The sequence below is a fragment of the Polypterus senegalus genome, chromosome 1 (genome assembly GCF_016835505.1).
Source record: "Polypterus senegalus isolate Bchr_013 chromosome 1, ASM1683550v1, whole genome shotgun sequence".
Taxonomy (NCBI): Eukaryota; Metazoa; Chordata; class Cladistia; order Polypteriformes; family Polypteridae; genus Polypterus; species Polypterus senegalus.
The window spans coordinates 152,283,232-152,303,061 of record NC_053154.1 but is presented as its reverse complement, the minus strand read 5'-3'; the positions used below and the strand labels follow the sequence as shown (position 1 = coordinate 152,303,061).

Genomic DNA, 19,830 nt, shown 5'->3' with positions numbered 1-19,830 from the left:
AACGATGCTATAGAGCTAGTCAGGCGCCACATTCTCCGGGCAGACAGAACAGCTGATGATTCCGGTAAGACAAGAGGCCGAGGATTGTGCATTTATATTAACAAGGCTTGGTGTACAAACTCTGTCATTGTTGGAAAACACTGTTCAGCTGACCTTGAGTATCTCATGGTTAAGTGTAGACCATTCTATCAGCCGAGGGAGTTCACCTCCACTATAATAACGGCTGCATATATCCCACCGGATGCTAATGCTAAGCTTGCTATGAAAGAACTCTATGCAGCCATTAGCAAACAACAATCTGCTCACCCTGAGGCTGCATTTATTGCAGCAGGTGATTTCAACCACTCCAACCTAAAGACGGTGCTACCTAAATTTCACCAACATGTCTCCTGCCATACCAGAGGGGATAAAACCTTGGATCATGTTTACACTAACATTGTTGGAGCCTATACAGCTACACCCCTCCCCCACCTGGGACAGTCTGATCACCTTTCTTTGTTTCTCACCCCCAAATACTCATCACTTATCAACCGTGTGAGACCAACAGTGAAGACCATCAAAGTGTGGCCAAGCGGGGGTTGACTCTACACTCCAGGACAGGTTTAAGGACACAGACTGGAGCATGTTTGCCTCTCAGGCCACCTTCGACTCACAAATAAACATTGACTACTACACACACTCAGTACTGGAACACATCAGCACCACAATTGACAGTGTTACCACAGAGAAGCGGATCACAACGTACCCGAATCAGAAACCATGGATGAACAGGGAAGTGCGGCTTCTGCTAAAGGCACGTAACAATGCCTTCAGATCAGGTAACACACAGGCCTACAGTACTTCCAGGGCAGAACTGAAGAGGGGCATCAACAAGGCCAAGCTTAGCTACAAACTGAAGGTGGAGGGGCACTTTGTCAACTCTGACCCCCGACGTATGTGGCTGGGCATCCAGGCCATTTCTGAGTATAAGTGCGGCACTTCCACACAGACAGCCATTGATATGTCCTTCCTCAATGAGCTGAACGACTTCTACGCTCACTTTGACAAGGACAACAAGGAAAAGTCCACCATAACCCTACCCTATGATGACTGCCATACCATCACACTCACCCACACGGAGGTTCATAACGCACTTAGCCGCATTAATGCTCATAAGGCTGCTGGCCCTGATGGCATCCCTGGACGTGTCCTTAGAGCATGTACTGAACAGCTGGCAGGGGTCTTCACGGATATTTTCAACCTGTCCCTTGCCCAAGTACTATATATAGTACTTATAGTATTATAGTACATACAAATACATGTATAGGTACATAAATGTATATTGTAAAATATGTATATTTGCCATCCGCATTTAGAACATTTGTATATCTATTTATATATATCTATATATCTATTCCCATCTTCACTGTGCTCTTAACTGTACGTATCGTATTTAACTGTATATATCGCATTTAACTGTAAATATCGTATTTAACTGTACATAATATGCACATATTATATTTATTGTACTTCTGCTCTTTGCACTTCTGATTAGATGCTAAACTGAATCTCGTTGCCCTGTATTTATACATGTGTAATGACAATAAAGTGAATCTAATCTAACTAAATTTAACTATATAAAGTCATTCCCGAATGTATAAAGTCAAAACTTGATTATATAAAGTCACTGTTGGAATAAATAAAGTCAAAACTTAAATATATAAAGTTAGCGTTGGTATACAGTATATAAAGTCAAAACTTATTTCTGAATATATAAAGTCAAAACTTCAATATATAAAGTCAGCACTGGAATATATAAAGTCAAAACTTGAATATACAGTGGGATGCAAAAGTTTGGGCAACCTTGTTAATAGTCATTATTTTCCTGTATAAATCGTTGGTTGTTACGATAAGAAATGTCAGATAGATATATCATATAGGAGACACACACAGTGATATTTGAGAAGTCAAATGAAGTTTATTGGATTTACAGAAAGTGCAAGACGTTGCAGGCAGCATATCGTTCTCCTTGTCTTCTCCAGACTCTTTCACGTCTATCACAGCTGCTCAGGGTGAACCTGCTCTCGTCTGTAAAAAGTACAGGGCGCCAGTGGCGGACTTGCCAATTCTGGTGTTCTTGAGCAAATTAGTCGAGCTCCACGGTGCTGGGCAGTGAGCACAGGGCCCACTACAGGACATCGGGCCCTCAGGCCATCTTCATGAAGTCTGTTCCTGATTGTTTGGGTAACAACAACAACAACAACATTTATTTATATAGCACATTTTCATACAAACAGTAGCTCAAAGTGCTTTACATATTAAAGAATAGAAAAATGAAAGACACAATTATAAAACAAAATAAATCAACATTAACATCGAATAAGAGTAAGGTTCAATGGCCGGGGGGACAGAAAAACAAAAACTCCAGACGGCTGGAGAAAAAATAAAATCTGTAGGGATTCCAGACCATGAGACCATCCAGTCCCCTCTGGGCATTCTACCTAATATAAATGAAACAGTCCTCTTTGGATTTAGGATTCTCACGGAAGGGTAGAGACATTCACACCAGTGGCCCTCTGGAGGTCATTCTGTAGGGCATGAGCAGTGCTCAGCCTGTTCCGCCTTGCACAAAGGAGCAGGTATCGGTCCTGCTGATGGGTTGAGGACCTTAACTAGTATGTATATATATATACATATATGTATATGTATGTGTATATATATATATGTATGTATATATATATGTATGTACTGCTCAAAAGAATTAAAGGAACACTTTTTAATCAGAGTATAGCATAAAGTCAATGAAACTTATGGGATATTAATCTGGTCAGTTAAGTAGCAGAGGGGGTTGTTAATCAGTTTCAGCTGCTGTGGTGTTAATGAAATTAACAACAGATGCACTAGAGGTGCAACAATGAGATGACCCCCAAAACAAGAATGGTTTAACAGGTGGAGGCCACTGACATTTTTCCCTCCTCATCTTTTCTGACTGTTTCTTCACTAGTTTTGCATTTGGCTACAGTCAGTGTCACTACTGGTAGCATGAGGCCAAACCTGGACCCTACAGAGGTTGCACAGGTAGTTCAACTTCTCCAGGATGGCACATCAATACGTGTCATTGCCAGAAGGTTTGCTGTGTCTCCCTGCACAGTCTCAAGGGCATGGAGGAGATTCTAGGAGACAAGCAGTTACTCTAGGAGAGCTGGAGAGGGCCATAGAAGGTCCATAACCCATCAGCAGGACCACTATCTGCTCCTTTGGGCAAGGAGGAACAGGATGAGCACTGCCAGAGCCCTACAAAATGACCTCCAGCAGGCCACTGGTGTGAATGTCTCTGACCAAACAACCAGAAAGACTTCATGAGGGTGACTCAAGGGCCCCATGTCCTCTAATGGGCCCTGAGCTCACTGCCCAGCAGCATGCAGCTCGATTGGCATTCGCCATAGAATACCAGAATTGGCAGATGCACCACTGGTGCCCTGTGCTTTTTACAGATGAGAGCAGGTTCACCCTGAGCACGTGACAGAAGTGAAAGGGTCTGGAGAAGCCATGGAGAACATTATGCTGCCTGTAACATCATTCAGCATGAGCAGTTTGGTGGTGGGTTAATGATTGTCTGGGGAGGCATATCCATGGAGGGTCACACAGACCGCTACAGGCTTGACAAAGGCACCTTGGCTGCCATTAGGTATCAGGATGAAATCCTTGGACCCATTGTCAGACCCTATGCTGGTACAGTGGCTCCTGGTGCACGACAATTCCTGGCCTCATGTGGTGAGAGTATGCAGGCAGTTCCTGGAGGATGAAGAAATTGATACCATTGACTGGCCACCACACTTTCCTGACCTAAATCCAATAGAACACCTCTGGGACATTATGTTTTGGTCCATCCAATGCCACCAGGTTGCACCTCAGACTGTCCAGGAGCTCAGTGATGCCCTGGTCCAGATCTGGGAGGAGATCCCCCACAACACCATCTGTCATCTCATTAGAAGCATGCACCGATGTTGTCAGGCATGTATACAAGAACACAGGGGCCATACAAAGTGCTGCGTACAATTTTGAGTTGCTGCAATTAAATTTTGGCAAAATGGACTAGCCTGCCACATAATTTTTTCACTCTGATTTTTGGGGCATCTTTGAATTCAGGGCTCTGTCGGTTGATCATTTTCATTTCCATCAAACGATGTGGCATCCTTTCGTTCCTAACACATTACCCAGTCTATATCAGTATAGATATCCAGGAGGATTTCTTTTTCCCATTGAGATCTGATGTGTTTTCAAAGTGTTCCTTTAATTTTTTTGAGCAGTTTATATATGTATGTATGTATATATGTGTGTGTGTTTGTGTATAAGTTCTTATTTACTTGAGCTTGTCTGGTCATTTGTAATTTTACTGAAATTGGACTTTCAATGCTATTCAGTCATTCAGTCATTTTCCAACCCGCTATATCCTAACACAAGGTCACGGGGGGTTTGCTGGAGCCAATCCCAGCCAGCACAGGGCGCAAGGCAGGAACAAACTTTTGGCAGGGTGCAAGCCAACCACAGCAATGCTATTTAGTTATGATAAATGTTAGAGATAACTAAAGTGAAAGGCAAAGTTTATTACAGCCACTGACAATTGTGGATATCAGGTGAATGCGGAACTTCTATTAAATTATGACGTGGGCACTTGTATAGCATGTACAGTATTCCCAAACATTAAATCTCATCTTCATTTGTTTAATACCTGCTTTATCTCATCATCATAGAGAGATCAGAGAATATATAAATGAACACTTATGATTCCACACAGTAGTTCATGTGGAAACAAATAAATGGCAGTACTTTTGTCTGGTTCTTGGTCCTCGTCACAATGCTGTTCAAATAACACAAGTTCTTCATCAACCTTTCCCCCATAGTAGATTTGACAGCGCTATTTATATGTATATACATCAAAGGACTGGAGTGTGGGGTCCCTGTGCACTTTTCTAAATATTTTGTGAAGATGTTTGTTTTAACAAAGCAATGTTTTATTAGATGGGCAACCTCTTAACTGAAGAATATCAAAATATTCCAGTTTATTTATCAGTACACATAGCCTGAAGTCAGAACTGTCCTTGTCACCGTAATGTCTGGTCACCCTAGTACATTATACTGACAGTGAAATAGTGATTCACTGTAAACTACAAATGGTGCTTTGAAGTTGGTTTAGTGTAAGGTTAATACTGAGTAAATTCTATTTACTCTTGTGTATTATGTCAAGGGGTAAATCATTCATAGCCTATTAACCTTTCCTTTTCCTTGATTGCATGTTGTACTTGTATAGTGTAATAGAATAAGATGCTCCTCGCACCCTTGTACTCTCAGACTATACGTCAGACACCAGGTAAAATCCAATGATGATATTTATTATAATAATAAAGTACACAAAGCATGCTCCCTCTCCACAATTCACAATAACAATAAACCAATCCTCCACTCCCAGACGCTTAGCCACCCTGCCTTTCAACTCAGCTCATCGTCTGGGAGCTCCCACAGTCCTTTTATATTCCCTGACCCGGAGGTGTTCCTGCCCAACAGTCCACAAGTCCTTATTCCTTCCGGGTCAGGGTAAATAGTCCTTTTCTTCAACCCGGGAGCACGTCGTTTCTTCCTGTCACCGTGACCGTGACGCACTTCCGGGTTATAGGGCACATAAGAGCCTACGAGCCCCCCTACAGCGACGCCTGGTGGCCCCCAATGTATCCAGCAGGGCTGTGTACAAACACTACATAGTCCATGATGCCCTGCTGGAACTCGGGGCATTATCATGCTGTCGGGAGAGCTCCTCCTGGCGGCCTGGGGTTGAGGGCCGGCAATCTACCACAATAGTTAGGAGGATCATTTAACTTACCTGTTACAGCTTACAACCTCAGTTGTTCTGATGTTTTATTGTTCTTTTTTGCTGACGCTCAAGCTGTCGCAAAGATTTCATAAAGCAGAAGCAATTTATTAATATGGCCATTTGTGCACACGCCTCACTGGACTTTCAGACAGAGCTCAGGCTGCCAGTGACAGCAAATAACTTCCTACCTGCACATTCAGTCTGGTAGTGTTTCATTAACTTGTATTGAGGATTTGTTTGCTGTCAGTAGCGGTTATCAGAAATTAAAAAGTATAACATTTACAAAATATACAAGTTGATGTAACCATTGTCAAGGTTAAACCGCAGCATTTAAATAATTTTTGTTTGTTACACAGAAGGTTTCTTCTTTTTAAGTCAGTTGAGTTGACAAATTCATCAGTGCTTTTCACTGGGAGATGTTGAAATTTTAGAAGTGTGTGCAGCACAATCTCTTCAGGATACTGCAAGGTAAACTGAATGGTCCTGACAAATTTAGGATAAGTGTGCCACATTTCAACAAAATTTTATCCTCTGGAGGCTGAATTGTTTTATACAGACAGAAAGACAGACAGATGGATATGGCTATCACAATAGGTGATTATTATATGTAAATATACCTAAAAGCTAAACATATGAATATGCTGCAGGTATTTACATCTTGCTGCACCACAGAGAGTTGAAAGTATTTATAAATTTACAGCATCTATGGAAGGAAAGTGAAATGTACAAAGGATGGGACTATCACAGAATTACTGCAAGTCCTGAATTATACCCCAGTAGTCTAAGGTCTAAGCATAGCTATTAAGTAATTAAATATGCTGATTAATGTCTTATTTCTGAATAGATGTACACTACACATTTTCTACATGGATGACTAGCAATGCCTTTCCTTCCTGTACACATTTCACAGTAGCTGGTTTGCACTCTGCTATCAAGGAACAGCAGGCATTTTCTTAGCACACATGGCATATTGTAACTGGTTATGTAAATAGTTTACTGCTACACCATATCAAGTTATTAAATAAAATAGGCTGTAAGTGGTGAAAGAAAAAGAATGAAAAGAGTGGACTATGTTCTGTTAGTGCTTTATTAATGTGGGTATACTTTCTGATAGTGGGCAAGTAATACTGATTTAACTTCATCATAGTAAGCAATTCATCTGTTTTGTAAATGAAAAAAATGTTTTAATAGCATCTGGGATTGTGCCTAAAATAGTTATTGATTGTTGCAAACAGATGTAATTGGTTAAGTTTACAGTGTGATAGAATGCAAATGCAGAGTGGGTATCATGGAAGAATAGTGATTAGTGCTGAAGCCTTAGTGATCCAACAGGCCGGGTTTAAATCCCACAACCAGACATTATCTGTGTGAATTCTACATGTTCTCCCTGTGTCTTCATAGTTTTTCCTCTCAGTAGTCCAGTCCTTTCACTTTGCCAATAGACTTGAAAGTTAGGTTAAATAATACTCCTACATTTGCCCCATATGAATGTGTGCATGAGGGAGTCCAGTGATGCACTGTATACATTTCAGGTTAGTTTTCTGCCTAATGCAAAGCTCAACTGGGGATAGGCTTTGGGTCTCTGTGATCCTGAATTGAATTAAGTGGTTTTCACAATTTTATTATAAAACATCTTTATAAACATGCTGTCTTGCACCAAAAAAAGTTCCTAGTTTATCTTATTAAAATTTTTGTTCTAATAATGTTACTCCTGTGTTTTAGGATTTCATGTATTTCGAACATAAACAGGATAGGTAAATTGCAGATATTTACAAGGAATGGTAAGTGTCTTTTGTCTTGTGATGATATACTTTATTACTATTGTTTTATGTTCCCAGTTTCAAAACTAAACATTATTGATATTCTGTGTATTTTAATATAAATAAGAGGAAACCACAGATGCAGCTTAAGTATTATAAGAAGTGTTTATGATTTGTGATTGTATGTGTTTTTTTCATAATTTAAAAGCTTATTAATGCCATTAATGCATACACAGCAAATACAGGTTGTTAATTAATTTTGGGAATAAGTTATGAAAGTTTTATTGTTACTTTGGCATATTGTTAACAATCTACTATTTATTAAAATGCTACTCTGTCTCTGTGGGTGTGTGTGTGTGTGGTGTCCATGTCCAGTCCCTTCAAGCAGTCTGATTGCTCAATTCAACTTTGGTTTTATCAGTCAGTTTGACTTTGGTGGCTCAGTGGTAGGAATGATGACAATACATTAGTAATGTGAAGTTCATTTCCTGATTGTGACCTTTTTTTTAATGGAGCATTGCAATGAATACAAAGTGAATAATGTATTAAGCAATGTTGGGTCACTAACCCATGACTTGCTTTTAATGTCAGGAGCCATTCACAAGAATACAAATGACGTTTTCACAGCAGTAATAGGGTTCTGTCTACCATTGGTGGTAGTCAAAACGTAGACGGGAAGTAAAGAAGGCACATCGAAGTACACATAGGGCAAGAGCTACAAAATATTTTTAACAGCTAGTCAAACAAAACCATTTCATTTTTATTGAATTTGAAAGTCCGAGTTATTCATTTATTAATTACAGTAGAGTCCTGCTAATCCGAACTAATTGGGACCGAACCCTGTTCGGATTAGCGAAAATTCGGATTAGGCGGAGTTTTGTCATATAATGCCATATATTGACTTTATGAGGCGTATTAAGCGTCTGATGTGTCAAGAATTAAAGGTAAGACATTACGTATTCTAGTACACTGCAATTTAAACTGCACTGTAGTGTGACAGTGATCGGAGGTAAAATCGATATGACGGGCGGTACGTGAGTAGTAGCGGAAGGGCAGTGACCTAGACCTACGCATTCCTCTTGATTTCCGTTCCCAAACTATGAGTCACTGAATCAGTGTGCCACCTGCTACTGCTGAGTGATGTGTTTTGTGCAATGTTATTGTTCGTGTGCGCGCACTTGCCCTGTGTTTTTTGAGTCCTTGTGAGTGGTGTGTAGTGTGGTTTCTTTACATTCTGTGCTTGTCCCTGCTGTTAATCATCATGGCAAGCAAACGTAAACATAACTCGTGTACATTAAAAGAAAAACTGGAAGTGTTGAAAAGACTTGACAAAGGTGAAAGTGCCACTCAGTTATCGAAGGAATTTGGTGTCAGGAAAGCAACAATTTCCGATTGGAAAAAGAACAGAGGTATAATTGAGCAGTTTTGCACTACCACAAGTGCAAAAACGATTGAAAAACGTAGCAAGACGACAGTGTCTTCTTACGAAAAATTGGACGGAGCACTTTTCTTATGGTTTACACAAGAAAGACAGAAAGGAATCCCTATCACTGGCCCTCTAATTCAAGAAAAGGTGCTTTAATTGAACAAGCTCATGGACGGTGATGTATCATTTACGGCTAGTTGTGGTTTCTTAGATCGATAGAAGAAAAGACACGGAATCAGGCAGCTTACAATAACTGGGGAGAAATTGTCAGTGGACCACAAAGCAGCTGTTGAATACCTTGAGGAGTTCAAATGCATCATTTCTTCCTACTCGCCCCAGCAAGTTTACAACGCAGATGAGTCAGGACTTAACTTTAAAGCATTGCCTACCAAAAGTCTTGCATCACAAGAGGAACGATCTGCACCAGGGTTTAAAATGGATAAACAGCACCTAACTGTGTTGGCCTGCAGCAATGCTTCTGCCACAAATAAGCTTCCACTGATGGCTATCGGCAAATCGGCAAAACCACGCTGTTTTATGAACATGAACTCTCTCCCTGTTTTTTACAGAAATCAAAAGAAAGCTTGGATGGATCGTGCCTTGTTCCAAGAATGGTTTGACAAGCAATTTGTGCCAAAAGTAAAGGCGTTTAACAAAGAGAATGGATTGCCTCCTCTTGCTTTACTTATAGACAATGCTCCGTCACATCCAGAAGAAATGCAACTTGTTTGCGATGATATCAAGGCTATTTTTCTCCCACCAAATGTCACATCAATTTTGCAGCCAATGGACCAAGGGGTTTTGCAGGCTTTGAAACAGAATTACTGTATAGAAAAATGCTTCTTCGTAGCCTACTTGAAGATAATGAAGAGCTAACAATTTTGGATAAACTCAAGAAAATGAACATCAAAGATGTTATTTACTGGGTTGCTGAAGCTTAGGAAAACACACGCAAGGAATCCTTACAGAAGTCTTGGAAAAATCTCTGGCCTGGGCTAGAGTTTGTTCAGACAGTTTTCCCCCCCGACAAAAGAAAATTGCGAACTTCTTCAATTGGTGAAAAGAATGTCAGGTTGTGAAAATGCAGAAGAATAGTGCGCGGAAGAGTGGACGGCCGTTGACGACTGTGGCCATGAAGAATACACAGATGAGGACATTGTGGCAGCTGTGCAGGGAACGTCAGCTGATCTCGGCCGCAGACGACAGTGAGGAGGAAGGGGACGCGCCGACTGATGTTGTTCCACACACTGCCACAGCCAGTGCCCTTGATCTTGCTTTGCGCTACGTTGAGCAACACACCGATGCAACCCCAACAGATGTTCTGTTTATGCGGTGTTGGTGAAACATTGCTTCTTCAAGCCGTTTTAGTTTGTTGCGTCAGAAGAAGATCACTGACTATCTCTGAGATAATGGTTTGCTTTTTACGTTTTGTGTAAATGCTGTACAGAACATGGATTCTACATATGTGAGTAAATTCGAACTTCTTTAAATTTTAAGTAAGGCTGTATTTTGGATTTTTAGTTAGACAGCGAAATTGAAAAATTACAAGTTTCTTAAATGCACATTAAATGTACGACATAACTTGAAAAAAACTTGTTTTCTTTACTTTTCCCAGTTCAGAAATTTTATAAAAATTTATTTTGTTTTTCCTTAGTCCTGTTCGGATTAGGCGGATTTTCGGATTAGTGGGACTCTACTGTAATTAAACTTTTTTTTAAAAAAAAACTTAAATGGTCTTTTATATAGTACCTGACATTAAACTTGTAGAAATGTAGATAATGACTTTAAAAGATCCTGGGTACATTGAGTCTTTTCCTAAGCTAGGAGCATCACATATATGGAGATATTTTCATTTTACCTATACAGTTTTCGTTATTCTTGCGTGTATATAAACACACACACATACTGATGTACAGTATCAGATGAAGTTTGCATAAAAAGTTCTATAACTTTCACATATGCAGTTGTCTCTTAAAGTATTAGATATAGCCTCTACAGGTGGAAAAACCTTCCAACTTACCTCGGAGCTACTGAAAATAAGCTCTTATCTGTCTTCCTCCCCTTTTTTTTTATAAGACCTTTATAAGACATTTACTCTTCTCCTACATAAATCACCTTGAACTACCATTTGGCAGTGGGTAACATTTTATACTTATTATGTGGTCTGTGTTTTTAGATGCATTGCAGCATTAATTATGAGTGGACTTAAGGTTACTCTATACAGAACTTTTGATTCAAGGGTCATGTCAAAAGATTAACAGAAGCTGACCAATCCATGACTTGGTGTCAATTTCTGTATTCCAAATGTGAGGTAATCAAAACTTAGCTAATGGAAAGTACTGGAAACATTCAAAAATCTGTAGGGCCTAACTTTAGGATCACATACCTGTAGTATTTGACTGTGTTCAGTTAATAATAGCAGAATGAAAGTATCCTTATTCATGTATAATCAAGCTTTTCCCTGTAAATGGATTCTTATGCTCTACTGAAATTTTCTGCTCCTAGTTTCCATTATATAATGTATTTCTCTTTGCATCTGTGTTTTTTTTGTTGTACCCTATATTTTTTTTTCTTCCATATCCCACATTTTATCTGGGACAGGAAACTATGGCCCCTAAGGATTGCCTTATTCTCAAAACTGTCTTTAAAGATCTCCTGTTCCTGCAAAGACATGTACCAGTGGATCATACACATTCAGCCATGTTCAAATTTTGGTCGATTGACTCTGAAATCTTTATTTACTGTATATGTGATTGAGGCAGAGATGGACTAGTATTTTTAAATGATTTTTGGACAATATTCAACCATACATTGATTTATTTTCAGTTACGTTTCACATTTCTTTACATGTAAGCTTATTAATAGAAATTAATTCTATATAAAATTAAGTTAGGATTGTGTTACTTAATGAAGAGAAAACAAAAAAAAAATCATAAAATGTCGTAAAAATAAGATTTCATCATTTTCTGTTGTCATTTTCAGATTACATGGTATTGTGGTGGGATCAAAGCGACATTCTCCAGTAATATGCAAAAATCAAGAAATATTACATTTTAATAACTGTGGATGTCCTGCATTATACTGTATTCAGCTCTCTATATATCTGTATATTTATAAAATTAACTGATTAAATGTTTCACTCCTTTTGTCTTTTTATTGCACCCATATTTGACATAAATGGTGTTATCTACATTAAAAAAACTGTGAAGCCTTTATTGTCAAAACAAAATTCAGTGAAGCATATCAGTTGTAGAATATGAATATTTTACCTTTTTATATGATATTTTTGATATATTTTGTTAATTTAACAGGTTACTGTAATGTATGAATGTAAGCTTACACTATGTCACATATATATATGCAATCATATTTGTGTGATTTTTAAACTTTTTTACTCTGATTCTTTTGAATATGTTTGCTTCCTAATAAATCATTTTTTTAAAGCGGCCATTGTTTCATTTTTGTTTCTCTTTTACAACTTTCAATTATATTGTAAAATGTTACAGATTCAACAGCAACTGCTTAAATAGTGGTTCACATATCAAATAAAATCTTCTTGATACTTGTGTATAAGTTAAACAAAACTTTGAGAAAAAGGAGAGAGAGAGAGCGTTAACACAGAGTATTAGCAAAATAAACCGCTAATCTTTTAGAAACGCTTCTCTGGCTGACTAAACAAAGGGGTGTTAAACCTATCGACTAACACAACTACCTACACCATTAATGGGTTTTTTGAGGTCCCAAAACTGTCCCCAATAATTAACCACTAGTATTCTGTTGTACTTTATCCCCTCATGATGGCCTCTTTATAAATATCCATTAAGAAGTTTAAGAGCTGCTAATTAAATTAAAATATGTTTTTGTGCTTTGGTCTTGCATTTTAATTATGCTAGAAGAGAACAAAATGAGACAAACTGTTGAATTGTAATTACAATTTGATCCATGTATACATTAGGAATGATCTGTAATCATGTTTAAAATTAAATTACAGAGGATACAGAATGGAAGACAGAAAACTACTGAGAGGGAAACCATTTTGGAAATGTAACCACAGGCACTAAAAGAAGTCATCACTGGTATACTATCATGCAGATTCAAAGGGCACTAAAGGGTAGTAACACACATGAATCAAGATGTTCTTCCAATTCAATCACTGTCATCACGTGGTTTTGAAAGTTATTTCACAATAGTAAGCCCACCCTTAGATTTAATTACTAATTGCACGCAGTGGGGCTATCTTATACTACCTAGCTATAAAGTGGAAAAATGACTAAACCTGAAACAAATTAACTGAAGTGGTCCATTATTTAAAGAGTATTTCAAGAGTTGCAACAAAATCAGATAATAGAAGCGGCCGAGTCTTTAAGAACCAGTGATTATAATTTGTTATGTTCCACAGTTTTGGCAAAGTGTACACACAAATACTTAAATTTTACAATTTAAGCCTTATTCCGGGTAGATGTGAAAATATTTTAAATAAATAAAATGTGATCAACCTCTAAGGGTTAGGGTTTTCGAAGGAACAATGGAACGGACATATAAAATTTTATACCGAGCATTTAATTTTAGGGAAATAATTGGATCTCCTCAATAGTAAAGTAAGAAGACAAAGACAAAAGGGCAGCTCTATACAACATTCAAACAGGAGGTCAAAAATGTTGACATAAAGCCTATAAGAACAAGAGCTAATTTTGCTAATAATACAGTCAGATTCACAGAACAGGACAAAATTGACCTCGCACTCCAAAAAGAAAGGGTTGACAGTGTAAGCCGACACATGCAAGAGTGTATTTTGGAGTCCAATTTTATGGGTGTACAGGGTAAGAGGGAAAGCATTACACAGTTACCATTTTTATTATTATTATTATTTTAAGTGTGAAAGAGAACGTCTTTGAAGATGAGCTAGTAATTAAAAGCAATGCCCTTTCTATCACTTCAGCCTCCATCCATTTTGTAGCAATTCACTTCTCTAACTGTAACACCTTTTGACAGGGGTAAATAAACTTGGACCTACATTCTTTGATATTTTTATTGCCCTTTTTTGTTGCAAAGCAAAAAATTACTATTTTTCCAATGTCTGTACAAACTCAAAATTCATCAAGCCCGGTGCCCCAAGATGACATCACTACTGGTCCTCCTTTGATGAGGTCTCTTCCATACTCCCACTGCCTTTTTGTTTTTTTAGAACATCTAACTAATCAAAGTTTTTAACTATTGATATTAAGTTGATATTTAATTGATTGATATTTAACTTAATGATATTAAGTTTTTTAATATCACCATAAAAGTCTCCAGATTATTCCTGAGTCTCAGTTCAAAAACAGATAATGTTTTGTATAGTTCAGTCTTCTGACTTAAAGACAGTCACAGCAAGAGTGGAAATTATTGTTAGGATTAAAACAAGAATGCCATTTGCTGTTATGAGAAATAAAAGACTTTAAATTCTTGTTAAAAACCCTTTAATCAAATGCACAGAATCTTTTAAACATTTACTGTACAGTATATGTCACCTCTATTGCCAGTCTCATTTATCAACCTTTGGAGATATACAGTACAGTTCACAGTTGCAATACATTTGTACTCAAGACTACGGTCCAATACCTTACTGTCAGTAGCTCCTTCAGACTTTCAGACTTCACCCTGTGTGACCAAGTATAATTGTCACAACAACAACAACATTTATTTATATAGCACATTTTCATACAAACAGTAGCTCAAAGTGCTTTACATATTAAAGAATAGAAAAATGAAAGACACAATTATAAAACAAAATAAATCAACATTAATTAACATCGAATAAGAGTAAGGTTCAATGGCCAGGGGGGACAGAAAAACAAAAACTCCAGACGGCTGGAGAAAAATAAAATCTGTAGGGATTCCAGACCATGGGCATCCCTCTCTATTCTACCTAACATAAATGAAACAGTCCTTTTTGGATTACTATAGCTATATCACTATAGCTTCTCACTTGGGAGTTTCCTACTGCATCCCTGATTGCCCTAGGTGAGAAAGGAACTTAGTGCCCAGAACCCAATGGTAGAATAGAGCAAATGTGCAAGCAGGTAAGCAACCTTAATAAGTTTTAAAATGTAAGCATTATTAAATTAGCTAGTGCCATAAACAAAAGCAAACAAAGTGTAGCAATATACACCATGCAACCTGGGATTGTTTAGTGTCTAGGAGGCGTAGTTGTTCCAAGTTTCAGTAGTGACTGAAGGCATTTATGGGCTGCCTTCTTTTTCATTTAGCTCATTTGTATGGTTATATAACTATACTTAGGTGAAATTCTGTTCTCAATTTCAAAAGCAGCCACTTTGGAGCTCATAAACAATTTTTATGCTTCAGATATCAGCGGTACACTATAGTGAGATGTGCTTGTAAAACTCAGAAACTGAGTTGTAAAAGGCGCTTTAAAACTGTGTATGTACTTAGTGGAAGATGTATTTGATTTTAAAGATGTTCTTATCTCGTATCGACCAAAACATTCACACTCATGCAATCCTTCTTACAATAATTCATAGCTTTTTATTCTTTCTATTTAATGTAATTATCAAACCATTCAGGTAATTTTCAGGCACAGAAGCATTGACAGACAGTGTACATTTTCACTAGCAAAGTAACATTACTAACCATTTTAACACAGAAAAGGAATAAAGTATCTTCATAACAGTACACTTTTTAAGTTTTCCATACAGAAAAGTTTTGCTGCTTCTTCCAACAGGGTAGCATTACTGTAGTGTTACTGAGTATGCAGTTCCTTTTTTGGTAAAATCAGTTTTGTGGTGTTTTAAGGTTCTCTGGTATTTAATATTTGACTTGTTTAAGGGTTTGTGATTTTGGCTATTTAGATTTTAATTATTGCTTCCAATCTTTGTATTTTGGAATGTTATCTATCTGTCTATCTATTTGTATTTGTCTCTATTTAATTATTTTTGGACAGGTTTCCCTTCAGTTTTTGCTATTTCCTTTAACGTAATATCATAAAACATTAGAAGAGATAAAAAAAATATATATACAGTAATCCCTCCTCGAGGGTTGCGTTCCAGAACCCCCCGCGATAGATGAAAATCCGCAAAGTAGAAACCATATGTTTATATGGTTATTTTTATATATTTTAAGCCCTTATATACTCTCCCACCCTGTTAACATTATTAGAGCCCTCTAGACATGAAATAACACCCTTTAGTCAAAAGTTTAAACTGTGCTCCATGACAAGACAGAGATGACAGTTCTTTCTCACAATTAAAAGAATGCAAATAGATCTTCTCTTCAGGAGCAGAGAATTTCAGAGAGAGAGAGAGATCCTTCGCAAAGAAAAGCAAACAATCAAAAAATCAATACGTGTGCTTTTAAGTTTGCCACGGCATTTTTTAGAGGAGCGTCAGTATCTTCTAAGCAAACAGCCTCTGTGCAAACAGCCCCTCTGCTCACATCTCCTTCGTCAGGCGCAGAGAACGTCAGAGAGAGAGCGAGATTAAAGCAAACCATCAAAAAATCAATAAGTGTGCTTCTGTAAGCACCGCGATAAAGCGGCATTTCTTAGAGGTGCGTCCGTATCCACTAGGCAAACAGCTTCTGTGCAAACAGCACCTGTGCTCACACCCCCTCCGTCAGGCGCAGAGAATGTCAGAGAGGGTGAGAGAGAGGCAAAGACAAGCAAACAATCGAGCACTGCACGGGAAGCATATCTTATAGCATTGAGGAGGTTTAGTTAATATGTAATACATGCTCTGATTGGGTAGCTTCTAAGCCATCCTCCAATAGCGTCCCTTGTATGAAATCAACAGGGCAAACAAACTGAGGAAGCGTGTAGCATAAATTAAAAGACCCATTGTCCACAGAAATCCGCGAACCAGCGAAAAAGTTCAAGTTCAAGGACATCTAACCTCGCAGTTGTTGGAATGCTTTTGCCAGACACACTTCATGTACTTCCAACTCTTAAAAATGTTATATGTTCTAGATTGCATGTGAACGACTAAGCAAAGAAGAAACAGCAGTGCGTGCATTCATCCTAAAACGCCCCATCACCATCACCACGTGAGCGAGGACAGCTGCTGTACAGGCTTTGAAATGATCGATGCACAGAACGAGAAGCAGAACACGTAGAACAGCAGGGGAGGGGCAATAAGCAAGCAGGTTATCCGTCCGCATCTCCAAATCGTGCGTTCGGCCACCCACTTCACAATGCGAGCGGCAAAGACGCGAAGTGGCTAGCGTGTGGCACGCCACGGGGTGGGGGGGAGGAATGCACTTGCATTTGGGACAAAGAGAATAATAAAGTGATCAAAATAAGGCATTTGACAACAGATTGTGGCAAACATGGCGTTTTTATAGGAAAATGGAAGCAGGAAATGAGCTAGGAAATGATTAAAGCTGTGGGAGTACGGAATAAACATCATCAAAGAAGGACCAGTGGTGATGTCATCTTGGGGCACCAGGCTTGATGTCATCTTGGTTCATGCAAGTGTATTAATTTGACAGTTAGTAAATTTTGTACATTATTTGTGTAAAAATCTAACATAACATAAATTTGTAACATGGAAAATAGATGGATTAAAACAAAATTCTGATATGGATGGATATATAGAAATTGAAGTTTAGTGAAAATACATGTACAGTTTTATACAGTTGAATTTATGCTGTGATGTTTGGAAGTAGGAAATGTTGGGCAGGACAAGCACTCATTCCTAATTTCAGAATATATACATATATATATATTGTGATGGACGGCCGGCAGCTTATCCTGGCTGACACATCCAAGACGCTACATGGCATCCTCCCTGCAGCATGGAGGTGCCCCGGATTCCCACAGGGCACCGTAAAGGATGTAGTTCGGCTTCACAGCCCTGCTGCAGTGCCGTGGGTGCCATCGTGGGATGCTGCACGGAGACGCAGGGATTTCTGTTTTCCTGGTAACCCAGAAGTACTCCTCAGTCACGAGGACGGAGAGAAGGAAGTCCGGGCTGCAGAAAAAACACAAGTCTTTGTCTGACCCCGAAGTTCTATGGAATCGCATGGACAGAAGAACAGGAGCACTTCTGGGTCAAGGACTATTTAAAGGGCTGGTTGAAACCCAGCAAGCTGAGCCGGAGTTGGGAGGGAGTGTAACAGAGCTGCAGGGAGGAAAGGAGGATTTAGTATTTGTGATTATTGATTTATTAATTGTAGTGCTTGGTGCACTCTATTTAAGAGAATAATTAAAAATGAATGCCCCTGGTAGGGCCACCCAAGGCAAACTGCTCCTAGGTAAGTGATGAAACAAAGAGCAGTTCAACTAAACCTCCTATGAAGAATAAAAAATTTGGACGCCGTTTTCCCTTGCCCGGACGCGGATCACCAGGGCCCCCCTCTGAAGCCAGGCCTGGAGGTGGGGCTCGATGGTGAGTGCCTGGTGGCCGGAACTGCACCCATGGGGCTCGGCCAGGCACAGTCCAAAGAGGCAACGTGGGTCCCTCTTTCCATGGGCAGCTGGAGATCATGTGTAATAAAGTAGTTTTTATTCCTGAGATTTCAGCCCCTGCCTGGAGCCTTCATCAGAGGATAATGCTTAGACATATAAGAATCAAAGGCAATATATTGCAAAATCAGGTTTCTAGTGTGTGCGGGGGGAGGGGATAATGAGGTGGGGGTTGGGAAGAATATTGGTTGTAAAGTTTTATTTATTTATTTATTCTTCTTAAATTTGCATATGCTGGGTTTATGTCCAAATGGCTGTTAATGGTGTTTTTGTCTGATAGCCAAGATTCAGCCAACTCTCTGGCACTTTTAGTACTGGCCTTAAATCTTACTTACATTGTCCCAGTTAAATGTATGTCCTGTTGATTTTGTATATGTATAGATCAGTGATCGTGAGTCCTTCCTTCTGACGGCATTGCAATGTTCCTGTATATGTGCTGCGATTCTTTTGATGTTTGTCCTATGTATACCACTGGGCAAGAACTGCATGGAATGCTATAAACTGCATTCTGTGTTTCTTCTGTTGATTTCTTGTTTTGGGCATTAAAAAGGACAGTGTGCAGATTGTTCAAAGGTTTGTGTGCTATTTTGAAGCCTGATTTGGCCAGGATGCGTGCTGCGCCTTCTGATACTCTGTGATGATAAGGAAGTGTGTGCCAGGTGGGATGGGGGGTTTGATTCGAACCAATTGTTTGCTGGGTTCTCTGGCATCTCCTGTGTAGGCATTGTTTAATGAATGTCTTTGAGTATCCGTTTGAAGTGAAAAGATGGAAAAGATAGCGTCTTTCGTTCGTTTTTGTCTCCTTCATATTACAATAGGTATGGACTCTTCTGAATAAAGTTTTAATACAGCTCCGTTTATGAGATGCTGGGTGCAAAACTTTACGACCAACACTCTTCCCAACCCCCACCTCACCACACAAACTGACTTACCGCCGCCACAGAGTTTTGCTATATATTACCTTTAATTCTTGTATGTCTAAGCATTATCCTCTGATGAGAAGGCTCCTGGCAGGGGCTGAAAGCTCAGGAATAAAAACTACTTTATGGTACATGATTTATTTTCTCCCTTTGTGGATCTCCAGCTGCAGATTTGCAAACCGTATCACAAACCTTCAGTTCCATATATATATACTAGCAAAATACCCACGCTTCACAGCGGCGAAGTACTACCTTAAAATTTTTATTAAGTAGAAAAGTAAACCTTTTGAAACTGAGGGAAAATATACCAAGGTAGGTGCCATCTCTGGGCATGGAAACCACTCAGTATGTGACAGTTCTTTGATCGATGGTGATCACCTCGATAGACATGTTAATGGGGGTACAGTTGGAACGATAAA

General features: G+C 38.9%; 1 protein-coding gene across 2 annotated transcripts in view; it reads left to right on the top strand.

The window, feature by feature from the left end:
* Window positions 1–12,481, top strand: part of LOC120533651 (phospholipid scramblase 1-like) — a 57,918-nt gene extending 45,437 nt beyond the window's left edge. For both annotated transcript variants that reach the window (XM_039760562.1, XM_039760558.1), the window contains exons 9-10: window positions 7,571–7,629; window positions 12,017–12,481. In XM_039760562.1, coding sequence (XP_039616496.1) covers window positions 7,571–7,606 — 36 coding nt within the window. In that variant the 3' untranslated portion in view covers window positions 7,607–7,629; window positions 12,017–12,481. The remainder of the gene's footprint in view (window positions 1–7,570; window positions 7,630–12,016) is intronic.
* The last annotated feature ends 7,349 nt before the right edge of the window (window positions 12,482–19,830 follow it).